The sequence below is a fragment of the Postia placenta genome, assembly GCF_002117355.1.
Source record: "Postia placenta MAD-698-R-SB12 unplaced genomic scaffold POSPLAscaffold_17, whole genome shotgun sequence".
NCBI lineage: Eukaryota > Fungi > Basidiomycota > Agaricomycetes > Polyporales > Adustoporiaceae > Rhodonia > Rhodonia placenta.
In genome coordinates this window covers 953,244-976,060 of record NW_020169848.1, presented here as the reverse complement: position 1 = coordinate 976,060, position 22,817 = coordinate 953,244, and the positions used below count along the sequence as shown (strand labels likewise).

Sequence of the window (22,817 nt, the reverse complement as noted above, 5' to 3'; positions counted from 1 at the left end):
AATACGGTGCGTAGCCACCCTCTTCAAGCTTCCTTCATACTCACAATGTACGAAACTGGCGCGCTGAATATTCCTCCCGCTACAGTCTAGGAGGGAAAGCGGCCACCAACCATCATAATTTATATAAAACAAAGCCCGAATTGCGACACGGGTTGTCCACGTCATCCGCCAACTTACTTCAAGACTAGTCTTTGCCTGCTTGTTATGTCATCCGGATACCGGTGCCTTCGAAACCAATTCGACTCTATAGATTACCTCCCAACGTCACAGTGTGTAGAATAACATTATGCAATGATCAGTGAAGAAGTAGTGGACTAGGAGGCTACAGTGGACGATGGGTTATGGACTATGCAGACAATGAGCGAGGACCAGTGGGGTAGTAACTTATGATACGACGAGCAGCGCGAGCGGAAAAGAAGGTACATGGCCCTGAGGCAGCGAGCGAGCGAGCGGACGTGACAAGACTGTGGGGCATACTAGACGTGTGAGTACTGAGTACTGAGGGGTGGCAGAAGCGGAAGAGGTCCAAGGAAACATCCTGCGTGGTGCAGCACCCGGGATCTGAGGTGTCATGAGGCTATCTCTAGCTTGTGAAATATGGTGTCCAGGGTTTTGAAGGCGACGGGCTTCACCAAGCTATCACCAAGTCAACGGAAGACAACCAGGAAGATGGGCCGGAACTTACTATCCATCGACGCCTGCTTCGAATGCGCGGCGTTTGTCTTCTAATGAGGACATGCCGGTCAACGCTAAGATTCGTGCAGCATGCGCCGAGCTTTCGGCCGAGCTCGAAGGGAAGCCGTTCATACTTCGCGCTAGCTCAATCGACCGCATCTGTGTCGTGGCTCCGACGCCTAGCAAAGAGTCAGAAAACAAGACAACGTAAAACAGTCATACCGACACACCATCAAGGACAGGCATCGACAGGTCGACGAGGACAACACTGCACTTAACGCGTGAGCTTTGCTTCAGGACTTGGAAGAATCAACGCACTCAAAGTGGCCGTCGGACTCGAAGATCCGAACACCTTCCTCTCCATCAACGGCTTCTCGGAAATCATAGCCCTACAAACATCTTCAGCTTACCCGCATTCATAACAAGCGAGGAGGAGCTTACCTTGTTTCTGAGCCACTTGACACTGGTAGCGTTTTACGATTAGCCCATGAAACGTGCGCGTGCATTAAAAAGTACCACATACAGCAAGTTCCGGAGAATACTGTTGTCCTCAATGACGAGCACCCGCAGCGGACCTTGTGCTTCCAGCGTGCCAACGGAGGACCTCAGCAGGGTGCCTCCCTGGCCAATGGAGATCGTCGGGCTTGTTGGGGCAGATGCCGGTCCTGGTGAGCCTATGAACTCTGGCTCCATATCAGCAGGCTCTGCATACAACGGCAGCGACGACACCGTAGCAAGCGGATGAGCGGTAATGGCCCGCTGGCGGAGCGGTGGCCTTGGTCGATGCACTTTGGGACCCGACTCCTCGGACAAACGCCGCGGCAGCCCATCCTGCAACATTGCACGCGTTTCTTCAAGGAGCGACGATGAGAGAGGCAGAGAGGGGTCCAGGGGTCCAAGCGTAGCCGCCTTCGTGCGGGAAGTGCGGGACATGTTCAGCACGTGCAAGCACATCCTGAGCGCGGCATGCAGTCGGATCGGGCCTACGGGCTTGTAAACGATACGGCAGAAGCCACCCATCCGCTCGTATTCGTTGACGACGCTCATCAGTCTGGGTTCACCGCGCAGTGGAGATAGGAGAATGAAGGGCTGAGTCGCCCGCTTGCTCTCGATCGCTTCCTCGACGGGCGTCAGATCGCCATTGGCTATGACGATATGACCGTGCTCGTCGTCCGCTGCGATTGCGAAGCCCCACCGAGTCACCAGATAAGAGTACATGACCGAGCGCAGTAGTTGCACTCCTCGGTGCGAGTCATTGAACCCGTGCAGCGATATGGTCGGCCTCTTGAGATGGTCGTACACCTTCACGAGTTCATCATCTGCGGTCGAGATCTGCTCGTCTTCCACAGTCTCTGCGGTAAACGTGACCTTGATCTCGGTACCGACTCCCTCCGCACTCCAGACGTCTACTTTGCCATCCACGCTTGGCGAGCGGACAATACTGTTGACGATAGCAAGGCCGAGGCCCGTGCCTGTCTGTAGCGGGTTCTCCTGAGAGAAGGGATGGAAGAGTTGATTCTGAAAGATCACGAGTTCAAAACAATGCCCGAAAAGTCCTGGAGAGCAGACTTTACCTTGAGAAATTGTTGACTAATTCCCTGTGTCATGGGGCATTCAATACTGGGCAAAATAGGGATCCAATCAAGCAGCCATATCCGACTGACCTTCCCGGTATCTATGACAGACAACTCTACCCTGACTTTGTTCCCATGGGTTTCACTCGTCGGTGGCAACTGCCGGAGCATGACATGCACGAAACCGTCCTAGTTCCAATGGTCAACTACCGCGGGAGTGATGGATTTGAATTTTCGCTTACCGATGTGAATTTCAGGCTGTTCCCGAAGACGTTCATGAGAATGCGACGTATCCCACCTTTCTCGCATAGGAATGTCCAGCCCTGAGCGAAGGCATCAGCGTTGGCGAGATCTCGGAACAGCGATCGGCGTACAGTTTTACAGTTCCCGATGTCGATGACCGTCTCCACATGCCGTGGCGCTGGCTCTTGAAGAAGTGCCTGACGATCCTGCTTCGGGGGCGAGTACACACTACCGATCTCGGAGGTAAACATCCGGGCTCGATGCCCGATCCAGCATCCTTCGGTGGCTTCCTCGACCAATTGCATAAGATCGACCCTGCAGCAGCGTCAGCAAACTGTCGATGAGCACCCATGAAACCTGACGCTTACTTGCTAAGTTGAATGGCGTGCTCCACGCCACCAGACTTTGAGTTCCCGCTCAGTTTGGTGAAGTCCAATACGTGGTTCACGGTCTCCACAAGCGAGGTCCCGCATGCTTGTACAGTCTGGAGGAATGACGCCTGGCTATGGTCGAGTGGGGTCTCAGACAGTAGCTCTGCGGAAGCCAATATCTACAGGAATTTTGAGCCACATGGCTGAGCAGCGACAAGCGCCAACTTACCCCGTGCAACGGCGTGCGCAGTTCATGGGAAATACTAGGAAATCACGCATTCAGGGACCGGTCCTGCATGTATATCGGCTCACTCACTTTGAAATGAACAGACTCTTCGCCTTATCGGCAAGGATCATCCTCCGCTTCAGGACAGCAGATAAAATGATCACGCCTGTCATAAACAATTGGAGTCGATTATCCAACGAACGACACGAGGTACACACCTATTGCCCGCAAGTATGACAGTTCATGGCCTTCCAACTGCGTCTCAAGTCAGCATTTGCACACGGCCCTGCAAAGTGGTCTCACGAATGGTGTTGTGCGCTCTCCTGTACTATACGCGCAGAGTAATGCGAACGGCTGCTTGTCAATGTTGAATATAGGGACAGCTGCGCGAGAGCCTTCCATATCACAGTATATACATTGACGCATGTATGACACGCACCAAGCGCGTACTGTATCCGTGTAGGCAAGAAGGGCCGTAGGGTAGCTGGAACGATTCCCTCGCAAATCTTTCCCTCGGGATTCTTTTTGAAGAACTCGGTAAGCCGGGAGTACTCCTCTTTGTTCAGTGACTTGCTGCTCGTTCCCGAGCCCATCTGCTTGTCAGCATTATGTAGGGTAATGGAGATTGTGCTCTCGGCGCCAACGGTCTCAAGCATGTCTACATGGGAGACGTCGAGGACGATAGCCCCCTCCACGTCCAGAGTTCGCTTCACAAGCCGAGCCGCGCGTTCGTAGATTTGCTCCATTGAGGTACCGACAAACAACCCCTTGTCCCCTTCGGCTTCCTTGTCCAGATCGAGACACTCCCGAGTGAATTGCTCCATCTAGAGATGCCATAGGTTAGTTAACAAACCGTCGAGACCTCGATCAGGGACGCACCGATGTCTGAATGCGATCTCTAATGCGCAGTTGGATCTAAATCTACGTAAGTACTTGTAGCGCAAGAGCTTGGCACTTCTGTTCACTTTATCTTTCCAAAGTTCCAGTTCTCGCATGGCGATTTGCTGGGTGAGTATGAGTCTCAGCGCCCGCTGTACATATAGCAATACGCACCGCAAACTCCTTTAGGGTATGTCGTTGTCGAGGGCTGAACTCCCGCCTTGGGGTGTCATCGATTATCGACAACCTACAGCATGTCAGTGCTGAGATTTGGCCGGCTACCAACAGTACTCACACCCCAATGTTGAAGCCATCATGTGTACGTAGCGGACAACCAGCATAAAAGCGGATGTAGGGATCTCCAATGACAAGGGGCTACAGACTTGGTCATGGTCTGTTGCCGAAGGTGCGCGTAAATCAATAACGCACATTCTTTGCAAATCGCCAGTCCTCCTGTGCATCGAGCACCACCATTGGTTCATCATCCCTGCAAAGGCGTCAACATCATGTGGCAACAGCATATAATATACTGACCGTTGCAAGATAGTATGAGCATCGAAGGAGGTACTCCGTGCCATGTTCTGTGTGCCAAACCCAGCTGCGCGACCCCTACTTTCAGTATGCCTCGAGTATCACATGTCACAACGCCTTACATTCCGATTTGAAAAATCTAAACAATGCACGCCCTATATTAGACAACTTGCTATACCACGAATATCAATATCTGTACTTACTCCTCCGTCCCATCCACAAGCGAGATGGTCACAATCTTGGTACTGAAGACCAGTTTCACCAGATGGGCTATGCGATCGAAATTCGGATCTCGCCCCGTACCCCAGATATTGAATCTTCGCGGGAAGGCGCAAGGTCAGCAGGCACTTGATAACACAAGGCGAGGGACTACGCACTTGTACAACGCCCGCCGCCGTTCGAGCTCGTCCGGCGGGTTCGGCGGGGCGAGGTACCCCAGTTCCGAATACATCTGCTCCTCCTTCGCCGCCCGCCCGGTCAATCCCGACACGAGGCTCTCTGACGCCGGGCGAGCCGAGCGCAGTCGTCGCTCATACAAGGATGCCGTCGGCAGTGGCGCGCTCGTCTGGCGCGTCAGGCAGATCCTGCGCGGGAGCGCGGGGACAGTCATCGGGTCGATTTCGAACGGCGGCGCCGAAATCTGGCGCTCCGGCGGCGGGTGGGGCGGGCGCGATATTGCCCGCGTGGGATGCTCCCCTGCCGCGATCAGGCTTTCGATGCGCGATGGCTCCATGTTCCCGAAGTAATCCTCCTCGAGAGGCTCCGACGAGACCTTGACAGGCGCAGTTGCGGGCGGTGCAATTGGCCCAGTCAGGCCGAATGACGAGTGCCGGCGTGGTTTATCAACCGCACTGTCTGAGTTCGTGGCTTTAGGCTTCGCATTCTCGATCGGTGCCGGCGATGGCGGGCTCTGCTGGATCGTGGGTAGCCGGTAGTCCTCGACATCCTGGGTACCCTGCCAGAAGCTGCTCAGCCGCGTCTTACGAATAGTGTTTGGAGACATCAGGGGGGACTCTGGGGCTGAGAAATCGGACGGGCGCGACCCGGGAATAGTTGCGGTGACACCGCGCATCGGATCCGTCAGTTCGTGCTCTGGCGATGGAAGCGCAAGTGGCGCGACAGATACGCGTGCGCCTGCCCACCGGATCGCTGCGGCTGACGTTGCCGCATCCGCAATGGGGATGCTCGAATGACGTGAGCTTTCACCTGAAGATGACGACGAGGCCGATTGGCGAAGGTCCGAGAATGAACTTCTCAGACGGTGGGAGAACGACCCAAGACTGAAAGGCACATTCAGGCGCTTTGGCGCATTTGCCGGCTCCATATCGTCAGCAGACGGCTGCACAGCGAGCGCCGACTGCGGTCCTGTAAATTCCCCTGCGGACGTCGAGTAGTCGTCAAAGTCTACCAGATCAGCGCCATTGACATGATCGCTGCTAGCCTCCGGCACCAACTCGGACCAAGATGCCCGCGGCACCTCGGACGGTTCTGTGACCGGTGAGTGGCAGAAGTGGTCTGTAGAATTACCCAGCAGCGGCACTTGCGAGCCCGCCCCAGAAGCACGTGGGTGACTCGGGGCCTGTAGATGCGATCGTGGTGGGTGCGGCGTCCTCAACGGGTCCCATCGCCCGAGGGCGTAGGCGCTGATGAACGTCGCCCAGTCGTAGTCCGTCTCCGCCTCGGTCTCCACGGTAGATTGACAAGTGGATATGTGATCGTCCGGGGGCGGGGAATCAAAAGGCGACGAAAGCATTTCAACTGAGATGTGCGCGAGATGCCGACGATCGGAATATGGGGAGTTAGATGAAGACGATTCAGCGGACATAGCGGTACTCGCCTGGATTTGACAAGCGTGATGCCTCCGCCCGGAGTCCCTCCACCGCCGCGTGCGCTCTTCGGTTCATCTCACGAATGGGAGTGTCTTCAGGGTTATCCGCGGTGCAAGTGTCCGGCACATCGATGCTCACCATAGGCTCTGTTGTGCTACTCGCTGGTGTCACCACTGTGCTTGAATGTTCGCTAGCGCTTGCAAACGAGGCGGGCAGCAGGATGGACCGCTCTTCGGCAGAAGAGGCGGTAGACGGCCGGCGGGGCGCCTTCCCCGACCCCGACCCCGACCTGACCGGCAGCGAAAGGCGGGGTATGGCGGGGAGAGGGTATGCCACCGGGGTGGAAGCGAGGGACAGGGAAAGGTCATTTAAGGAGAGGTTGGAGACGGCGGTGGTAAGCTGGTCAGTATCCCGATGGTGGGCCTCCGGAAGGCGGTCCATGAGACGCGAGACGCGTGCTGGAGGTCGTCAGGAAGGGAGAATGGCCGTCGATGGCGAACAGGGCGTCGTCGAAGATGGACAGTGAGCAAGCAGGAGCGCGGCATGGGCGCCCGGCGGCAAGGCTGGAGCAGAGAGTGGAGGCAGCGTGAAGCGATACACGGTCTGGTGCCGGCGTCTATCGGGAGCTAGGAACGTTATTGGTCTCGCCCTGGCCAGCCACCCGAAAAACGTCATCTCAATCTCCGATCCGTCTTTGGCTCTCCGCGAATATGCGTTCTCACGTGTCCAGAACCATCCTCGGCTGTCCCTCCCAGGAACACCAGCAGCCATTCAATAAACTACACCTCCGCAAATACAAGCATGCTCCACATATACAGCGGCAGTATCACATTGTCGTTCTGCACAGAGAACGCCTCCAGCACCGACGCCAGCACCGCTACCACCGCATATTTCGCAACCTGAAACAACCGGCCCGTCAGCTCCACCTGCACGCTAACCTCTCAGACACTGCCTTACCGAAAAATGCTCACTGAACCCGAGCACACGTAACACCCATGCACACACCACGATGGACAGCGCAAAGGCCGCACTACCCTCCACAGTCTTCGGGCTCGTAGCCAGCCACCGGTGCCGCCCCAGCCGCTTACCGACAATAGAAGCCTGAATTGCGCTCAGATCATTGGCACCCAGCGAACGCCGCACACTCCCACTTACCAATGCGTCACCCACGCCCAAGACCAGTGTACCCGTGTATTGGAGCAGCTGTGATGGGCTGCAGACGCCCAGCCGTGACGTCAGCGCTGTACTCGGCGATCGCGAGAATAAAAATGCAAACCCACCCTTCAAACCACACAGTACCTGCACACCCGATGAGCAGGTAGAAATGGCTCAGTATCGCAGTCCCGCTGTCCTTCTGGTCCAGGAACTCGTTCATGAAGACATGCACAGATGCACCGAACGGGTACAGCGCGAAATATCGCACGTACTCCGCAAAGGTGAACAAGGCAAATGCCGCGCTGAAGGCCAGATGGGAAAACGCAGGCTGTGCACATCGTCCGTCGAGCAAATCCAATTACTAGGATGAATAGACGCTGCAGCGATATTCACTCACGTCCACGATAATCCCAGGAAGGAACATCACCACAGCAAGTGCATGGAAATACTTTCGGCGGGCATTCACACTGAGAGTTGGTACGTGCTTATTGGCCGCGTCCAGCCAATCCGTTGCCACGTTCGACATGTTCGTCCCGTTGGGCAGGTTGGGCAACGTAGGTAAATTTGCCAAATTCGGGAAGCTGAGTCCTAGCGGCCCGACCGACTCAGTCGGCGGCGTCGACGGTGTGCTGGGGTCGCTTCCCTCAAGGCCGATGATCGAAGTCCGTGCGCCCGCGCCTTCAAAGGTGCCGTGGTGGTTCAGCATCAGCTCGCCCGCGCCATTCATCACGTTGCGGTGTCGATACCGCCGCGAGCGCGCCAGCTGCCTGTTCCAGCCCGCGACGCTGATGCTACCGAGCGCACCCCAGTATGTGAGGAGTGCCGGCCGCGTCCATTTCGTCTTGCCCTCCAGGATCCAGAAGAGCGCCCACAGCCATGGGTCGCGGTTCCCGAGGCACCAGCGAGTCCAGAAGCCGATGAGCCCCCCAACGATAAGCACGGTGCCCGCGTAAAAACCGAGGGCCAACAGGCGACGGTGCTTCTGCTTTTCTTCAGGGAAGCGCAGCCGGCGCACGGGCTGCTGGGCAATGTGCCGCGAGAGGTAGAGCAGGGGTGAGAGCAGGAAGCCCACAAGCAGAGAGCCGGGGATTAGAGCGATTTGAAAGACGAGCAGCGGGGTGGGAAGGCGGTACGTTTTGATGAATGGCGTGGTAATTGGCCATATCTACTGCGGCGTCAGCACGTGTGCCCTTTACGAGAATTAGGGTAACCGCGGAACATACACTAGCGAAAGTGAGGTTGAGGGCTTCCATGAAGAGCACCGTCGCGCCAAAGCACACCACGGTCAGCTCCCCGAGTGTGAAGCCGTGGTGTGCCATGCGGATGGAAATGTATAGGGAGAACTGGAAAAACAACGAACACGCCGTGATTTCATAGTAGTTGATGTCTGACAAGGTAAGGTCCCTGAATTACGGGGTAGTGATATCAGTAGCCGCGCGTAACGTACTTTGCCATATTCCCATCCTCATCTCAGACAAGGCAATCCGCGAGCAGAGAACCCACAGGCTCACTGAGATACTGAATAGCGCATACAGGTATGTGCGGCGCCCTTCCTTCCGAGGCACGGAGCTTACCTCGCCCTCGGGGACCTGGACCTTGCGTCGATGTCGCCGTTCCGTCATCCACGACGCGATCACATGGATGATGACGATGGTGGAACAGACCGTTGCCATGTTCACCAAGTTGCGCCGTGAAAGAAGTAAGGCGTCCAGGGCCGTCAGCGGATGTTGCGTATTACTGAGAACCTTCGGCTGTTCTATCTGCCAAGCGGCTGGAAGGGGGTTTGTAGGCGGAGTTACAGCGGCTGCATTTTCTGACAGGTAAAGGAATCCAGCCGACATGAGAGGGCCGGTTATGAGCCCGGTCAAGACGCCATCGTCGGCGGAGTCCCTGTTGCCACGGAGATGAAGTAAGGGTTACTAGGAAGACATCGGGAGCATTACCTGTAGTTTTTTGGTACAGTCATCCACACGAAGCCAAAGTAGCTGCTCCGTGATAGACTATTCGGTGGAAGTATCGGAGTACGTCTGCTGTCACGGGCCTCCCCAAAACGAGGTGAAGCAGGTCTATCGGGCTGGTTAGTCTGCCTCGAGCTGGTATCGGTAGTTGGGGCTACTTTATTCCAAGACAAACGCGTCAAAACAAAATAAATACTGCATGCAACCGTCAATAAAGCAAGTTCTAGAGTCCAAGGAGTGAGTAGATTCCCAGCGTCAACAGGGTATAGGGCGGCACCTAATGAAATCCACATTTCCGGAGAGAGCTTGTCACGGGTATTCCACATTTCGGGGGACAGGTGCTGAGGTGTGCGCCCCCTCATTTTCACAGCCGCGAATCCGAGAGAGCAAATGAGAAGGCCATTCTCGATGCCTTGCCGCAAGTCTAGAGTGACTTTCCACTTTGTCGCCCATGGTAATACGCGTACAGGAAAGTACAAGAAGCTAGGAAGCAAATGTCGGATTTCCGAGAGCGCCACCTTCTGGCGAGCAAATATTGACGGGGACATCGGTCGCGGAGGCAGCGACTGACCACTTGAGTACCCTCTGTTATGTACAGCCGGAGACTTTGAGCGAGTGAATGGTTTGCGCTCATACGGCTTGGCAGGACTGCTCTGTCGGGACCCTCCACGCCGAGACGAAGGTGATCGACCTCCGTGCCCTGTCCTGTTCGAAGAAATGGCCAGGTCCTTCACATTCCTGCTGCCATTGCCTAGGGCATGCTGGTTCAGGGACCTGCCCCGCCTCAGGTCTGTGTCTGTGTTGTCCGACTCATCAGCTGAGCTCGATTCGGACTCGGAGCTATGGCACGGCCGTCAAACAAGATTATGCGCCTCGGAGATTTGAGTCAGCATACCCTGAGGACCCGGCCTGATAGCTAGAGCTCCATTCTGAATGCGGCGGCCGCTCGGGCGGGCCAGCGGACGCGCTCGAGGTGCGCTGATGTCTGCGCGCAGCCGCAGCCTTCCTGGACGACTCGGCGCGTCCTGGGAGCTGTCTGGGCGGAGAAGGCGAGGACGGTGAGCGAGGCAGCGTGACTTCCTTTCAGTAGGGAACGTGTAGAATAGCGTCGTGAAGAGCGCACGACAGACGCGTCAACGGATGGGAGTGGCAGCAGACCCTCTAGCTCGAGCTCCCCAGAGCGGGGCCGGACTGCTGGGGCCTCGGCTTTTCACGTGCGCTCAGTTACCGGCGGCTTGGTGCGCGTCGCGCGTAAGGCGTCCTCGATGTTATTCGCGTCCGACGCGCACCCCAACGAGACGAGGGCATACAGAATGAATGCAAAGGGCATATCCCTACGATGATCCTCGGTAAGCACTCGCTTCTTGTAATAGCAACTAGATGGCCATGTCCCGATATGGGGCTCAAGTCGCGCTAATTTGCCACGTTGTTCATGATCAGTACATTTGCTTAACGTTCTCCCACGGTACTCAATAATCAGCCTTTTTGCACATAAGATCGAATTCGGGTTGGAGAAAGGTGGGTACAAATCGAAATACGTTAATCATGTAATCGGTTTGTTCATTCTTCGGTCTCATTCAATCTGTTCCTTCGTAAGATCAATAGGTATCATTAACTCATAGTTTGATTTCAACTCGATCTTTGAGGTTGGAGGGGCTGTATGAGTGAGTTAAGAGTAAGCTCAGACTATCGGAGAAATTGTTGTGGGCTTATCATGTCTTCCAATGCCCTTGATGTGATTGGCCACTCTAATGCAGTTTGACAAACCCCACAGTTTCAATTAGAACAATTCTCCGTGAAGGATGTAGAAATTGAGTCGCTCAGGCCACCACTGCTAGGTCTTGTACACAATATGTTTGGCCTTTGAATATTGCACATATCCTATTAGTATGGCCCTTTAAGGGATTGTAAACGATCCAGCAGTGACATTTACAACCATTCGCTGCAACGATCAAACCCCAGATCAAGTGGGCACACCCATTTTGATATGTATTGAAGCACCTAACCTAACTACCAAATCGGCTTAATAAAGCAATCCTGGGGTACATAACAGCCCGCCTCCGGGGGAAGAGACCGCTAAACAGCAGTACGGACTGGCACGAAAAGCAGCAACATTGGACGGTTGGCGGAAGAATGCACGACTCGCGATGCGTCAGACGCGGCGCTACGAGTCAAATTTGCCACGTGATCGGCATTTCCCTTTTTAGAATTCAAGGTGGCTGATAATACGCGCTCGACGCGCCGATGCGTCGCACTTGCTGCTCTTCACGCGTCTTTCGGCCTTTCCTGCATCTGCATCTCAAAATGGCCAGCACTGGACGCGCCGTATACCTCGAAGACATCGACGGACCGTCGAAAATAACGGCAGATGCAGTGCAGAAGGCCCCGGACGTTGCAGAGTCCGGCGCCACTGTGGCACTCAAGGTGGAAGCAAAGGTGACGGTGGCAGAGGAGAAAGCGGCCAAGCCCACGACAGTGAAGAGGCAGAGGACCCTCATGGACATGTTCTCTGATCCCGCGCCGAGCACTGGACCCGCGGCGAAAAAAATCAAGCTCGCTGGGTCCGACACGACCGCGAGTGCTGGCACCGCGCTGACATCCCAGGGATCTCTGAACTCTATTCCGTTCTCCCTGTCTGCATTCCAAGAGCAGCTGTCTGATGAGGAACGCAAGCTGCTCGCCCTCGAGTGCGATACCATGGGCAAGAGCTGGTGCGCCGCGTACCACATCGTTTCACCGGACAGAACTGATGAAGCGTGCCGCTCGGTGGCAGGCTCAAGGTGCTCAAAGACGAAATGCGTAAGGCCTATTTCCTCAAATTGAAGCAGTTCCTGTACGACGCCGGCGTCAAAGGTGCCAACGACAGCGCCCAAAACCTCAAAGTGTATCCGGCGCGTGAGTCCTCGTTACGAACATCTCTCAAGCTCCGACCTCACACGGATCTTCTCCTCGGGACAGCGAAGAACATCTACGCATGGTCGAATCTTACACCCTTGGGCCGCGTCAAGGTCGTCATCATCGGGCAGGATCCGTATCACGGTCCCGGGCAAGCCCATGGTCGGGACACCCCCTTGGCTTACGTGACATGATACCTGATGCAAGTGACTCGTTTGCTGCAGGGTTGTGCTTCTCCGTGCCCCCTGGAGTGGCCGTACCGCCGTCCCTGCGCAACGTAAGCCATCGAGATGGGATGCGCCGCTGGCGGGTTCGCTGAACTCTTCCCGGCACAGATCTATGCAGAAATAAGGGCCGAGTACCCAGAATTCGAGCCTCCTAAACACGGGTATGTACCACCCACGTCCAATCATCCGTGATCGACTGCGGCCGCAAACGCGCGCGATGTTCTCCCGCTAACACCATTCCCGCAGCAACCTTACGGCGTGGGCGGAGAACGGCGTGTTGCTCCTCAACACCTGCCTGACGGTCAAGGCCGGCGAGGCCGGCTCCCACTCCGGCAAGGGCTGGGAGACGTTCACGGACAAGGTCGTCGACGTCGTGGACAAGTTCGGCGGCGCCAATCTCGCCAACGCGTCTGGCGCGAGCGGCCGCGGCCGCGGCATCGTCTTTCTCGCCTGGGGGGCCTGGGCCGCCAAACGCGTCGCGAAGCTAGACAAGGTCTGTGCCCTGTGGCTGGCTTCTCGCCGCTTGCGTTCGACGCTGATGTCCCGTGCCTCCCTGCGTGCAGAAAAAGCACCTTATTCTGACGAGTGCGGTAAGTCGCCCTGCTGCTTCGGATACGTACTCGGGTCAAGCATGACGCACGAAAGCTCACATAAGCACCGTCACGCCTCTGACAGCATCCGTCGCCGCTGAGCGCGAGCAGGGGCTTCTTGGGGAACGGGCACTTCAAGAAGGCCAACGATTGGCTGGAGCAGAAGTACGGCGAGGACGGCCGCGTGGAGTGGCACAAGTTGTGACGGCGCGCCCATCTTCATTCCAACAGCTAAAATCAACGTAAGTCATCCGCGGCGTCTCGATTGCTCCCTGACGGGCGACACTGGATCAGTCACATTCCCGCGGTCATATCAGCGGGCACGCTGATAATCTCGCTCTAGGAGGATATCCAAATGAATAGACGGAACCATATGTACATATCGACAGGTCGGTCATCTCGGCGCCCATCAACCACCGCAGCTTCCCTCCCTCCGCTCACTACCCCCGCGCCGCAAACAAAATTGGATGGGCACGGAACGAGCAGAGGGCGCCACTCCCGAGCCCGAAGCACGGTGTGTCGTTATCGGCGTAGCGCGGCTGTGTTCATCAGGGATCGATTCGGGCGACGTCCGTGGGACGCATACGACGTACTAAGCTTGCTTTGTGTGTTGAGTCTGCTTGTATATACCCCGTAACGCACATGATTACGCAAGAACCTCCGCGTCGGCGTTGGTGTCAAGCCCTATGTTCCCAGTTGCTACAGGCAAGGCAAGTCCCGGGGAGACCGCTCGGCGGTGCCTGGATGGAGTGGTGCGCTAACCCGATCATGCCCGCGCAAGGTTCGGCGGTCTTGATCCTTGATCCTGGCACCCGCAGCCCTCCTCAGGCCGACTGTCACGAGCCAGGTTCCGTCAGCAATGCGGACAAGGTGTTGAAGCATCGCACCTATGCATATTATTTATTACGAGGGCTAGCCTCGGTGTAGGCAGGTCTAACTATGGCGCTGCGATGTACATGTATGATAGCAGGGGAAAGCAGCTGCACTGGAGACAGGTCTTGTGAGTACGGATACAATTTGTCATATGACGAAATGCAATGTTCTTGCGGGAATGCGACAACACGGGTGCGACCAAAATTATGGTAACCAAGAAAATGTAGCAGCGCAGGCGCTCTATGGCTACCGCATGCCAGAGCGGTCCATCCGTCTCTCTCCACTCACGTCGTACCCAGAGAGCTGGGACGGCGCCCCGTTGCCCGCCAGCTGCGATGGAGACGGTATGCGCAGCGGATGGGGTGTCGGCTGCGGCAGGCGCATCTGCGGGATGGAGGGGATCTGGCCGCCCATGGCAGAGCGATACCCGTGCGGCTCGGTAATCGATCGGCGATGCGCGTACTGCACGGGGGACTGCATGGACAGTCCGCCAGTCGGCGGCGGCATGGTGGGCGACACGGCGGAGGCGGGGGACGAATGAGCATGCATGTGGTTGGCGTGCGTGGGAAATGAGGGCTGTGAGTATGAGAAGGTGCGGCGCTCATCGCGCAGGAGGAACCCTGAGCTACCCCCGGAGTAGATGTCTGTGGCGCTCGGCATGGGTCTGTCCACGGTGCTTGAGTAGTTGGATGGCATGGGCATGTACATGTCCTCCATTGTCTGTCGAGTGGAGGAAGAGTAGGACGGGGAATGCGACGAAGGGCCCGGAACGGGCGGGACAGTATAAGAAGTGGTCTGTGACGAGGACCCAGCTTCAGGCTGTTCTTTAGGCATGAACATGGGGTCGTCCCAGCCGCTGTCTATGTTGGGCAAGGGATTTGGTGCATGTCCGAGCGAGGCATTCATGCCGGTGGGCGAAAGGGAGTGCGTGCGGGTTGAATTTGATGAGGGCGAATCTGTACGACTCCCCGACGGCAGTGAAGACGTCGGGGAGAGGTGCGGAAGCGCAGAGAGGGGTGGAAGGGACGAGGGGCCTGAGCCGGACGATGCTTGGTGAGCACCGGATTTTGGTTTGTCCTTCCCGGTGGGGCCCTTGCCCAGCGGGAGGCGATTAGCGGGCGGAAGAGCTAGTGCGGCGCGGAGGGCGTTGTTCTCCTCCTCGAGCTCTGCGACGCGCTGTTCTAAGGCCTGTGGCGGACAGGAATGAGCGAGGTGAGCTGGAGACGTGCGAGACGGGGGCGGGGAACAGACCTCGAGATGTGCTGCGCGGCGGGCGCGAAACGCTCGCTGGACGTCTCGTGCGCGGTTTGGGGGGAGATTGTCGTTGCGCTTACGGCCGCGCTTGGAGGACATGTAGATGGGGGGGACAGCAGGCGGGCTTGCGGGTTGGTGGTGGTTGCGAGGAGAGAGGACGAGGGCGCAGATGCATGTGACAGATATAGAGGCGCCAAAGGGACATTGAGTGTTCGAGGGTGACTGGGAGGGCGCGTCGATCAGCATGCGGACGGGCCAGATGGGCCTGACCGAGGAAGGAATTCTTCCCCAGGCCGTCTCCAGGCGCAAAAGTGTGCGCCAAAGTCTGCATCTGCGTGTGCGCCTGCATCTGCGCGAGCATCTGTTTCACGGTCTGAGATGCCGCCTACCGCTGCTGCGACCCGCTCTCGCCTCCTCGAATAGCGTAATCCCAGCCCCATGTGATGTGTCGGCCCCCCACAGCGGCTGCACCGCCTGCCGGCGGTATCTTTGGCGCCCGCCACTGACTCCGCGTATTTACGGTGTTCTCGTCGGACGCGCTCTCGTCGGGTCCAGAGAACTGTGTGCTGCCTTCTTGTCTTCTCGGCCGACACGGGCAGCTGCGGCCAGCTCTCGCATCCAGCCGACACCGCAGCCTCGCGCAGCGTCCCCCATGCGGATGCACCGAGACCCTGACATTTCCCAGGCACCCTGCCTACCCTGGCTCGGCGAACAAACAAAATGAAGGCCTGATGCGATGGCAATTGGGTAACACCTCTGCGTCACCGCCCACAACCCACGTGGCTTCCCAGCTTCTTCCGTCCGAACCTTGCTTGCCGAGTCGTCATGGATCCCTGCGCCACAAACTCTAAATGTTATTCATGATTCAAATTTGCTCGTCCTACTTATTCCTGGCCCCGTCGAGGACATGCAGTGCTCCGTCCCCAGAACCGGCGAAGGACACGGTCGCGTGGAAGCTGCAGTGGAGCAGAAAGGCCCCGGTCCACAAGAAGCCGCCCCGCGTTCTCACCATCTTGCACAAACAACTGATCTCGCCCCGAGCATCCTCTATCTTCAGCCAATACCCTCACAGGCCGCGTCGGTAGAGCTTGAGCTTGCAGCGCAATTTTCGCTGCTTCGCTGGCACCCTCGGGTTGTTTTCGCCAAGGGAACATGCCTGCGCGCCTCGATGCAGTTTACATGACGTCTCGGCAGCAGTTGCATTCAATCATACAGAGCTCGCATTGTCCTCGAGGAGTATCCGTGGTCAAGAAGACCTTGGTGGCCTCATTGACGACAATTGGTAATACGACACATAATAACAAATATCGAGGCATGATCGAGTGCGGGGCAGGGAAGAGCGGTCAATCCTGCTCGATAGTCAGATTTAGATCTGCTGAGATCAGCCCCGCCTCGTGCGGGTTTCGCGTTATCTCAACGCGTCTGAGACAATGCATCCGAGGTGGTTGACGGGCGGCGAGGCGCACGCACCACAAACACAATGCAAAAATATTCTCACCGACACCACGAAGCGTAGCCCCCTCGAGAGCACTCCGCGACACCTCGGAGGTAGCGTGCTCTTACAATCACCGTGCCAAAAACCAGAAGCGCAAATTATCTAGGGTACAGTACTCTATTGAATCACCCGCCCAGTCCCGGACGCGTCTACACCTCCGCTTGCGCTATGACCCCTGCGCCTTGGCCGCAGACCTCGCCTCCTTGCGCGCGGTGGCCAGCTCCTTGTCCCGCTTGGCGAACAGCTTGTGCCGCGGCGCCGCCTCCCGCGCGAGCTTCTTGTTCGCCGACTTGTTCTGCTCGACGTACGACATGTGCTGCGCGCCGCTGAGCGCGGTCAGCGAGCCCGCCGTGCGCTGCACCCCGGGGAACTTGGACAGCGGCCCAAAGTCCTTCGACGTGATCGTGCCCGCGAGGTCGCCCTCGCCCGCGCGCACGTCCGTGCCGAGGTCCGCCTCGCTCTCGTTCGCGAGCAGCACCGAGGAGAGCAGCTCGATCTGCTCGTCGCGCGAGCGGTAGACGAGCTCGGGGAGGGTCTCCAGGCCGTCGAGATGCGTGATGACCTTGAACGCGTACCCCTGATCGATGAGGAACTGCTGCCGCTTGGTGCTGTAGAACATCTCCTGCGTATCCTTAGAGACGAGCGAATAGAAGAACGCGTTGAAGCCCTCGTCGTTGCGCCGCTTAGCACGGAGGATACGCCCTGGTCGGCGGTGATGTGTGTGAGCCCGCCAAGCCAGGCGCTCATAACGGGTAAACCTACCTAGTCGCTGGGCCTCCTGCCTCCGGGAGCCGAAGTGGGAGGATATCTGGATGAGGCACGTTGCCTCTGGCAGGTCAATGGAAGTGTCGCCCACCTAACGACGAGCGACAGCATCAGCTCAGGATGAATGGTCCGGCTCGACGGATCAGGATACCCACTTTGGACAGGAATATGGTGTTCACTTCCGGGCTGTGCTGGAAGTGCTGCAAAATTCTCATTCGCTCGACTTGACCGGTGCCGCCATGGATGTACAGCTTGCCCAGCTTCTTAGCGTATGCCTGCACGCGAAGTGGACAGCCGGCGTCAGGCACGCGCTCATTCAAGACACACGACAGTCAGGCAGAAAGCGACGCACCTCGAGGGCAAAGACATTGTCTGAGAAGACGATGATTTTATCACCGCGATCCTCATGGTACTTGATCAGAAACTGGCAGGCCTGGAACTTGCGCGGGTTCATGCAATAGAGCAGCATACGCTTCCGTGACTGCTCGCGCAGGTATTCACGGTAGAATTCCGGTGTCATCGGGCACCACACCTCGGCGCACTGCGCAGCGACGGACGTACGTCCCATCAGAAGAAGCATACCATAGGCTCCATGACAACGTACCTGAACGTTCGCAATATGACCCTTGGCGGCGAGGTCCATCCAGTTGGCCTCATACAGCTTCGGTCCGATCATGTAATTTAGGTCGGCGATCTTATCGTCCTCCCGGACAAGCGTCGCTGGAAAGCTTGATCAATACCGCCGCACTGCAGGTCGCATTAGCGCCTCGCCTACCTGTCAGCCCCAGCTTCGAGTGTGCCTTGATGGTAGTCACGACTCTGCGGAACATGGCTGCAGGTACGACGTGCACCTCGTCCAACAGAATGAACCCCCATTCTCTGGACGTCAGGAACTCCATCATCTTCTTCGACTCATGTGATCGATTATGGGTGTTAGCGACCATGGAATACGTCGAAATGACGATACCACTATCGCCCGCGAACTAGGCCGCGAGCGAAGCAGATAAGCCACGCATCTCGTACGGCGAGAGAGTGCCTCTTACCTTTTCCTTTTGGTCGGCGGTGAAGACGGCGATCTGGCGATCGGTAACGTTCGACCACTGCATGAACTGCTGCTTCCATTGCATCACCGACACCCTAAAAAATTTGAATAGTCCAGATGAACGGGATCTAGGCCTGGCGCGGTTGCACTCACGAAGACGTGCACAACACGAGACATGACTTCTTGATGGTGCACGCAGCGGTGATTCCGACCAGCGTTTTCCCGGCCCCGCAGGGCAGCACGATGATGCCGGAACGGGCACGGCTAGGACACTATCAATTACCTGTGGCGTGCAAATCCTCGGTACGCACCCATTGCCGAACATTTTGCTGAGGCTCGTCTCTTGATATGGCCGAATGACAGTGGAAGGCTTCAGGTCGATATCGAGATTCGCGTTGATAGTATCATTGCGGAAGTCGTATTCCTCCAGCATAGGATATTCCAATTCGTTACAGCGCTTCTTGACATCCTGGGAACTCAGTCAACAGCGTGAGCTTATTGGACAGATTTCGAGACCTACGTCGATTTTGGCATCGTCTATCTCAAAGGCGTGCACGTTCTCGTCGTCCTCATCCACCTCATCTGCGCGGATGAATATTTACGCGGTCTGCAGCCGCTTTGCGGGGACGCACCTGCATCCACGCCGACAACAGACGTGAATAGATCAGCATCCGTGGCTGAGCTGCCTGCAGGCGCAGTGCCTTTGCCACTTGCTGCGTCGTCCCTCTTCTTGTCCATTTCCTTCGTACCAGGAATTACTAGGTTACCCTTGACCGGTGCCTTAGATGTCGTGAATGTGGCAGCCTTGATACTGTTGTCGGTTTGCTGGGAATGAACTCGAGCTTCGCGAATGATCTTGTCTTTCAGCAACACCTGCAGGGTTTCTGGATGTGTCGATTCGACAAAGTACTTGTTGTGCTTGAGTACAAGCTTGACTTTCCCGTATGACAACGTTCGCTCCCGGATGAATGAGACAATGCTTTCGGGTACGGGAACCTTCGTTTCCGAAGTGAAGACAAGGAACACTTCCTGTGAGAGAAGAAACTAACCTTGGATAATCTGTTCAGAACCTTGTCATACACTCATAAATTAGTGTCTGGATGGAGACAGAAAGGCGCGAGGCGCACGAACTTCTATTATGTCCTCTGTCTGGAGGCCGACCGAGACGGCGGCATACAATGAATACGACGTGAGTTTGTATTCGTGAATGAAGGCAGGTCTGTTGGTATCTGTCTAGTTCTAATCCTACTGGACCAAAGCGATAAGCATACCTGCTGACAGGCTCGCTTATTGCTACAAGAAAGTCTTGTGCCTGTTCAGCGATGGGCGAGAATGCTTCGAGGATGATGTGGCCATCCTCGGGGCTGATCCAGATAGGACGTGAAGCGTGGTCAGGTTTCAGATGAAGCCACGAGAAATCCTGGTCTATGAACATGTGCGAGACGAGGGTATCTTTTTGATTACGATGCGAGTTTAGGTTGCTCGCAACCTGCTCGTCCTCCCCGTCCCCAGGTTTCCGGATCTCAGCAAGTTTGCGCGTGAGTGCACTGAACTTGATAGTGGCTCCTCGGGGGACAACAGCATCGCTAGACTGTTCCGCCCAGTCCTCATCATCGACGTTGACGTAGTCATCGTTGTCTCTTGACTTCTTAGAGCGTTTCGTGGCATATGAGGATTCTGCGGGTCCTGCGTGTTGCAAAATTCAGGACTACCTGCTCAGTCAGCCATTCGATCACCCTCACCTTCCGCGACGCGTTTAGGCATAGTGCTTCGCAGCGAGATTGATCAGTCCGTCCGCAATGAAAGCCCCCAGTAGGCAACAGTTATCCTTTATGAACCAGGAACGAGTGAAGGAGGCACCGAGAGGCAGTGTGCTGAGTGGTTGGCCGCCATGACCAATTGGGCCTTTCTTACGCCACCGATCTTGAAGCGGAGCTTAAACTTGCTCGGGATGCAGGCACGGACCACGGCGTGTACCTTGCACCAATCAGTCATCAGCTCGCCCTCTTTTCTTGCTCTTTCTTCTTGTTTTCACAAAATGTGGAGGCCTGCCACTCGCGAAGTTACTGGCACAAATGATAGTACGCAATGTGATTTTTTCCATATGGAATACATCTGATGTCAATATTTGCAGCGCCGTTGGGCAATCGACGTCGGTTCGGTCCTGCGCCTGTGGAGGAGACCGCGCCTCCTCAACTGGCCCAGCCTTCTCCTTCTGCCTACCCTCGTCCCCCTCCTCAAAGCGACCGAGATAGCTCTAGGCAGGATCGAGGAGAGACTCCATCGTCTACCAATGGAGGTAAGCCTAGCGATTGATGAGGACTCACCATCGGGTCTCTTGTGCTTCGTGTATTGCCGTAGATTGTCCACGACCGTAACGGGCTCATGCACTCCCCTCTTGCAACTCGCACTGATCCACTGACCGTCACCGTGACCATTTACTAACCTAACTTTGCGCGTTTGTTGTCAACCCTAACTAGCTGATCCTAATGCACCTCGCAAGCGTCGCAGTCGCTGGGGTGATGCTAAGACCGAGATTCCTGGGCTGCCCACCGCCATCCAAGCCAATGGTGTTTCCCAGGCTCATCTGGACAATTACGCCATTCACCTCAGGTTGGAAGAGATCAATCGCAAACTGAGACTCAATGACTTTGTCCCGCCCGAGCGGGAACGGTAAGTACATATCGATATATGCGCCTTGTCTCACCTCTGATTCATGTACCGAATAGATCGCCATCCCCGCCTCCTACCTACGACGCGCATGGTCGCCGTACTAACACCCGTGAAGTCCGCTATCGCAAAAAGTTGGAAGACGAGCGCATTCGCCTTGTCGATCGTGCCATGAAGAACGACCCCAACTTTCGGCCCCCCGTCGAATACCACCAGCAGAAGCGGTCTCAACGCCCCTCCGAGAAAGTCTACATTCCGGTGAAGGAGTTCCCTGAGATCAACTTCTTCGGTCTACTTGTTGGACCTCGGGGGAACAGTCTGAAGAAGATGGAGAGGGACAGTGGCGCGAAGATTAGTATCAGGGGAAAGGGGAGTGTGAAGGAGGGCAAGGCTAGACCAGAGCAGTACGCCGAGGACGCCGAGGAAGATCTTCATTGTCTTGTCACTGCTGACACCGACGACAAGGTGACTCTTTGTGTCAAGCTGATCAACAAGGTTATCGAGACGGTGCGTATTATCGTCTTCTGGGAATAGAGTATGTGTCATTCTCATTACTTCTCAATCTAGGCTGCGTCCACTCCCGAGGGCCAGAACGACCACAAGCGCAATCAGCTTCGCGAGCTCGCCGCCTTGAACGGAACCCTTCGCGATGACGAAAACCAGATCTGTCAAAACTGCGGTGGTGTTGGTCACCGCAAGTATGACTGCCCGGAGCAACGTAACTTCACTGCCAATATTATCTGCCGCGTGTGCGGAAGTGCAGGGCACATGGCCCGTGACTGCACAGTTAACAGGGACCCGAATGTCGTTCACAGCCCAGACCCACCTCCCATGAAGGGTGGCTTCGATTCCGAGTACGCCAGTCTCATGGCAGAGCTGGGCGAGTCCGGGAAGGGACCTGGGGGCGACAGTGGAAGGGCACCATGGGCAGGGTCTGCGGGTCATGACATTACAGCTGGTGGATCTAACATTCCTCCTTGGCGCCGTCCTGAGGTCTGGCAGAGCAGTGCCCTCCCTAACCCGCAGAATAACGGCTACCGTCCCCCTCAAACGCCATACGCCGGCTACGGCGCTCCCGCTAGTGGTGGCTACCCCGCCACTGCCACTGGGCAACAATGGGGTGGTCAAGCTGGATATGGTCAAGCCGGCGGTTACTACCAGCAGCCCACAGATTACGCCGCTAGCTATGCTCAATACTACCAAAACCAGTACTCTCAACAAGCCGGTACCCCGGCCAATTGATGCGATTTCGCGTTCTAACCCCCGCTCGATAAACTTACTTCCGCGACTTCTCCAGCTTTCTCACCCAGCGCAGAAGCACTTGTCAAGGTTTCGATTTCGGACTTTCTGTTCCGCTCTGACGGCTCTGCAGTCATCGATTAAACTCACCTCACTACATCCGATCGCACGGGTTTGTATTCGATTGTAACTGACCGTCGGGAATAATTCAGCGCGCTCCACTTGTGGGTATCCGAGATGTAGCTCACGGTTGTCTTAACTCTTGCATTTGTATTCTCTAACTAAAATGCCATTCGTGTGACGTACTCGAGTGCGACTACATTTAC

At 56.3% G+C, this 22,817-nt stretch overlaps 6 protein-coding genes across 6 annotated transcripts; 2 read left to right on the top strand and 4 right to left on the bottom strand.

Moving 5' to 3' along the window:
• Positions 1-228: 228 nt before the first annotated feature.
• On the bottom strand, positions 229-8,073 carry POSPLADRAFT_1067820 (hypothetical protein). The gene is made up of 28 exons (XM_024482231.1): positions 7,881-8,073; positions 7,609-7,811; positions 7,484-7,541; positions 7,286-7,429; positions 7,109-7,227; positions 6,782-6,786; positions 6,534-6,617; positions 6,063-6,257; positions 5,347-5,987; positions 4,877-5,271; positions 4,720-4,816; positions 4,264-4,343; positions 4,143-4,215; positions 4,055-4,093; positions 3,969-4,004; positions 3,529-3,913; positions 3,180-3,255; positions 3,093-3,126; positions 2,861-3,042; positions 2,492-2,807; positions 2,340-2,438; positions 2,250-2,273; positions 1,199-2,193; positions 1,117-1,138; positions 994-1,064; positions 906-943; positions 686-854; positions 229-636 (listed from the first exon to the last, which is right to left on the bottom strand). Exons 1-28 carry the CDS (start codon positions 8,007-8,009, stop codon positions 570-572), a joined length of 4,776 nt encoding a protein of 1,591 aa, XP_024334624.1. The 5' UTR covers positions 8,010-8,073; the 3' UTR covers positions 229-569.
• Positions 8,074-8,587: 514 nt separating this feature from the next.
• Positions 8,588-10,076, bottom strand: POSPLADRAFT_1174378 (hypothetical protein; the record flags this gene model as incomplete). The annotated part of the gene is made up of 5 exons (XM_024488287.1): positions 9,755-10,076; positions 9,427-9,664; positions 8,931-9,373; positions 8,707-8,870; positions 8,588-8,648 (listed from the first exon to the last, which is right to left on the bottom strand). Coding segments are annotated over exons 1-5 (1,140 nt in total), but the record flags the coding sequence as incomplete, so codon positions are not given.
• A 1,669-nt stretch (positions 10,077-11,745) lies between these two features.
• On the top strand, positions 11,746-13,358 carry POSPLADRAFT_1071649 (hypothetical protein; the record flags this gene model as incomplete). The annotated part of the gene is made up of 8 exons (XM_024482458.1): positions 11,746-12,152; positions 12,215-12,336; positions 12,400-12,498; positions 12,561-12,613; positions 12,672-12,724; positions 12,810-13,056; positions 13,127-13,153; positions 13,239-13,358. 8 exons carry the CDS (start codon positions 11,746-11,748, stop codon positions 13,356-13,358), a joined length of 1,128 nt encoding a protein of 375 aa, XP_024334622.1.
• Positions 13,359-14,028: 670 nt separating this feature from the next.
• POSPLADRAFT_1174375 (hypothetical protein) lies at positions 14,029-15,379 on the bottom strand (the record flags this gene model as incomplete). Its single annotated transcript, XM_024488286.1, has 3 exons — positions 14,029-14,621; positions 14,670-15,214; positions 15,278-15,379. The coding sequence occupies 3 exons, from the start codon at positions 15,377-15,379 to the stop codon at positions 14,273-14,275; spliced, it is 996 nt and encodes a 331-aa protein (XP_024334621.1). The 3' UTR covers positions 14,029-14,272.
• A 1,416-nt stretch (positions 15,380-16,795) lies between these two features.
• On the bottom strand, positions 16,796-20,266 carry POSPLADRAFT_1174372 (hypothetical protein). Its single transcript, XM_024488285.1, has 14 exons — positions 19,854-20,266; positions 19,714-19,801; positions 19,632-19,652; positions 19,215-19,578; positions 19,103-19,164; positions 18,894-19,051; positions 18,736-18,846; positions 18,584-18,677; positions 18,316-18,523; positions 18,145-18,260; positions 17,893-18,081; positions 17,696-17,815; positions 17,538-17,631; positions 16,796-17,477 (listed from the first exon to the last, which is right to left on the bottom strand). Exons 1-14 carry the CDS (start codon positions 20,015-20,017, stop codon positions 16,942-16,944), a joined length of 2,325 nt encoding a protein of 774 aa, XP_024334620.1. The 5' UTR covers positions 20,018-20,266; the 3' UTR covers positions 16,796-16,941.
• A 354-nt stretch (positions 20,267-20,620) lies between these two features.
• POSPLADRAFT_1076265 (hypothetical protein) lies at positions 20,621-22,795 on the top strand (the record flags this gene model as incomplete). The annotated part of the gene is made up of 5 exons (XM_024482902.1): positions 20,621-20,663; positions 20,717-20,881; positions 21,063-21,255; positions 21,312-21,759; positions 21,820-22,795. 5 exons carry the CDS (start codon positions 20,621-20,623, stop codon positions 22,492-22,494), a joined length of 1,524 nt encoding a protein of 507 aa, XP_024334619.1. The 3' UTR covers positions 22,495-22,795.
• Positions 22,796-22,817: the final 22 nt, after the last annotated feature.

Coding starts and splice junctions, on each gene's coding strand:
- POSPLADRAFT_1067820 (XM_024482231.1), bottom strand. CDS start 8,009: ATGTCGAACGTGGCAACGGATTGGCTGGACGCGGCCAATAAGCACGTA. Junction 7,430..7,483: donor TGGGCGTGGGTGACGCATTG/GTAAGTGGGAGT, acceptor AGCGCAATTCAG/GCTTCTATTGTCGGTAAGCG. Junction 4,216..4,263: donor GATGGCTTCAACATTGGGGT/GTGAGTACTGTT, acceptor GACATGCTGTAG/GTTGTCGATAATCGATGACA.
- POSPLADRAFT_1174372 (XM_024488285.1), bottom strand. CDS start 20,017: ATGTTCATAGACCAGGATTTCTCGTGGCTTCATCTGAAACCTGACCAC. Junction 18,847..18,893: donor AGCAAAATGTTCGGCAATGG/GTGCGTACCGAG, acceptor ATAGTGTCCTAG/CCGTGCCCGTTCCGGCATCA. Junction 18,082..18,144: donor GTCATATTGCGAACGTTCAG/GTACGTTGTCAT, acceptor GTCGCTGCGCAG/TGCGCCGAGGTGTGGTGCCC.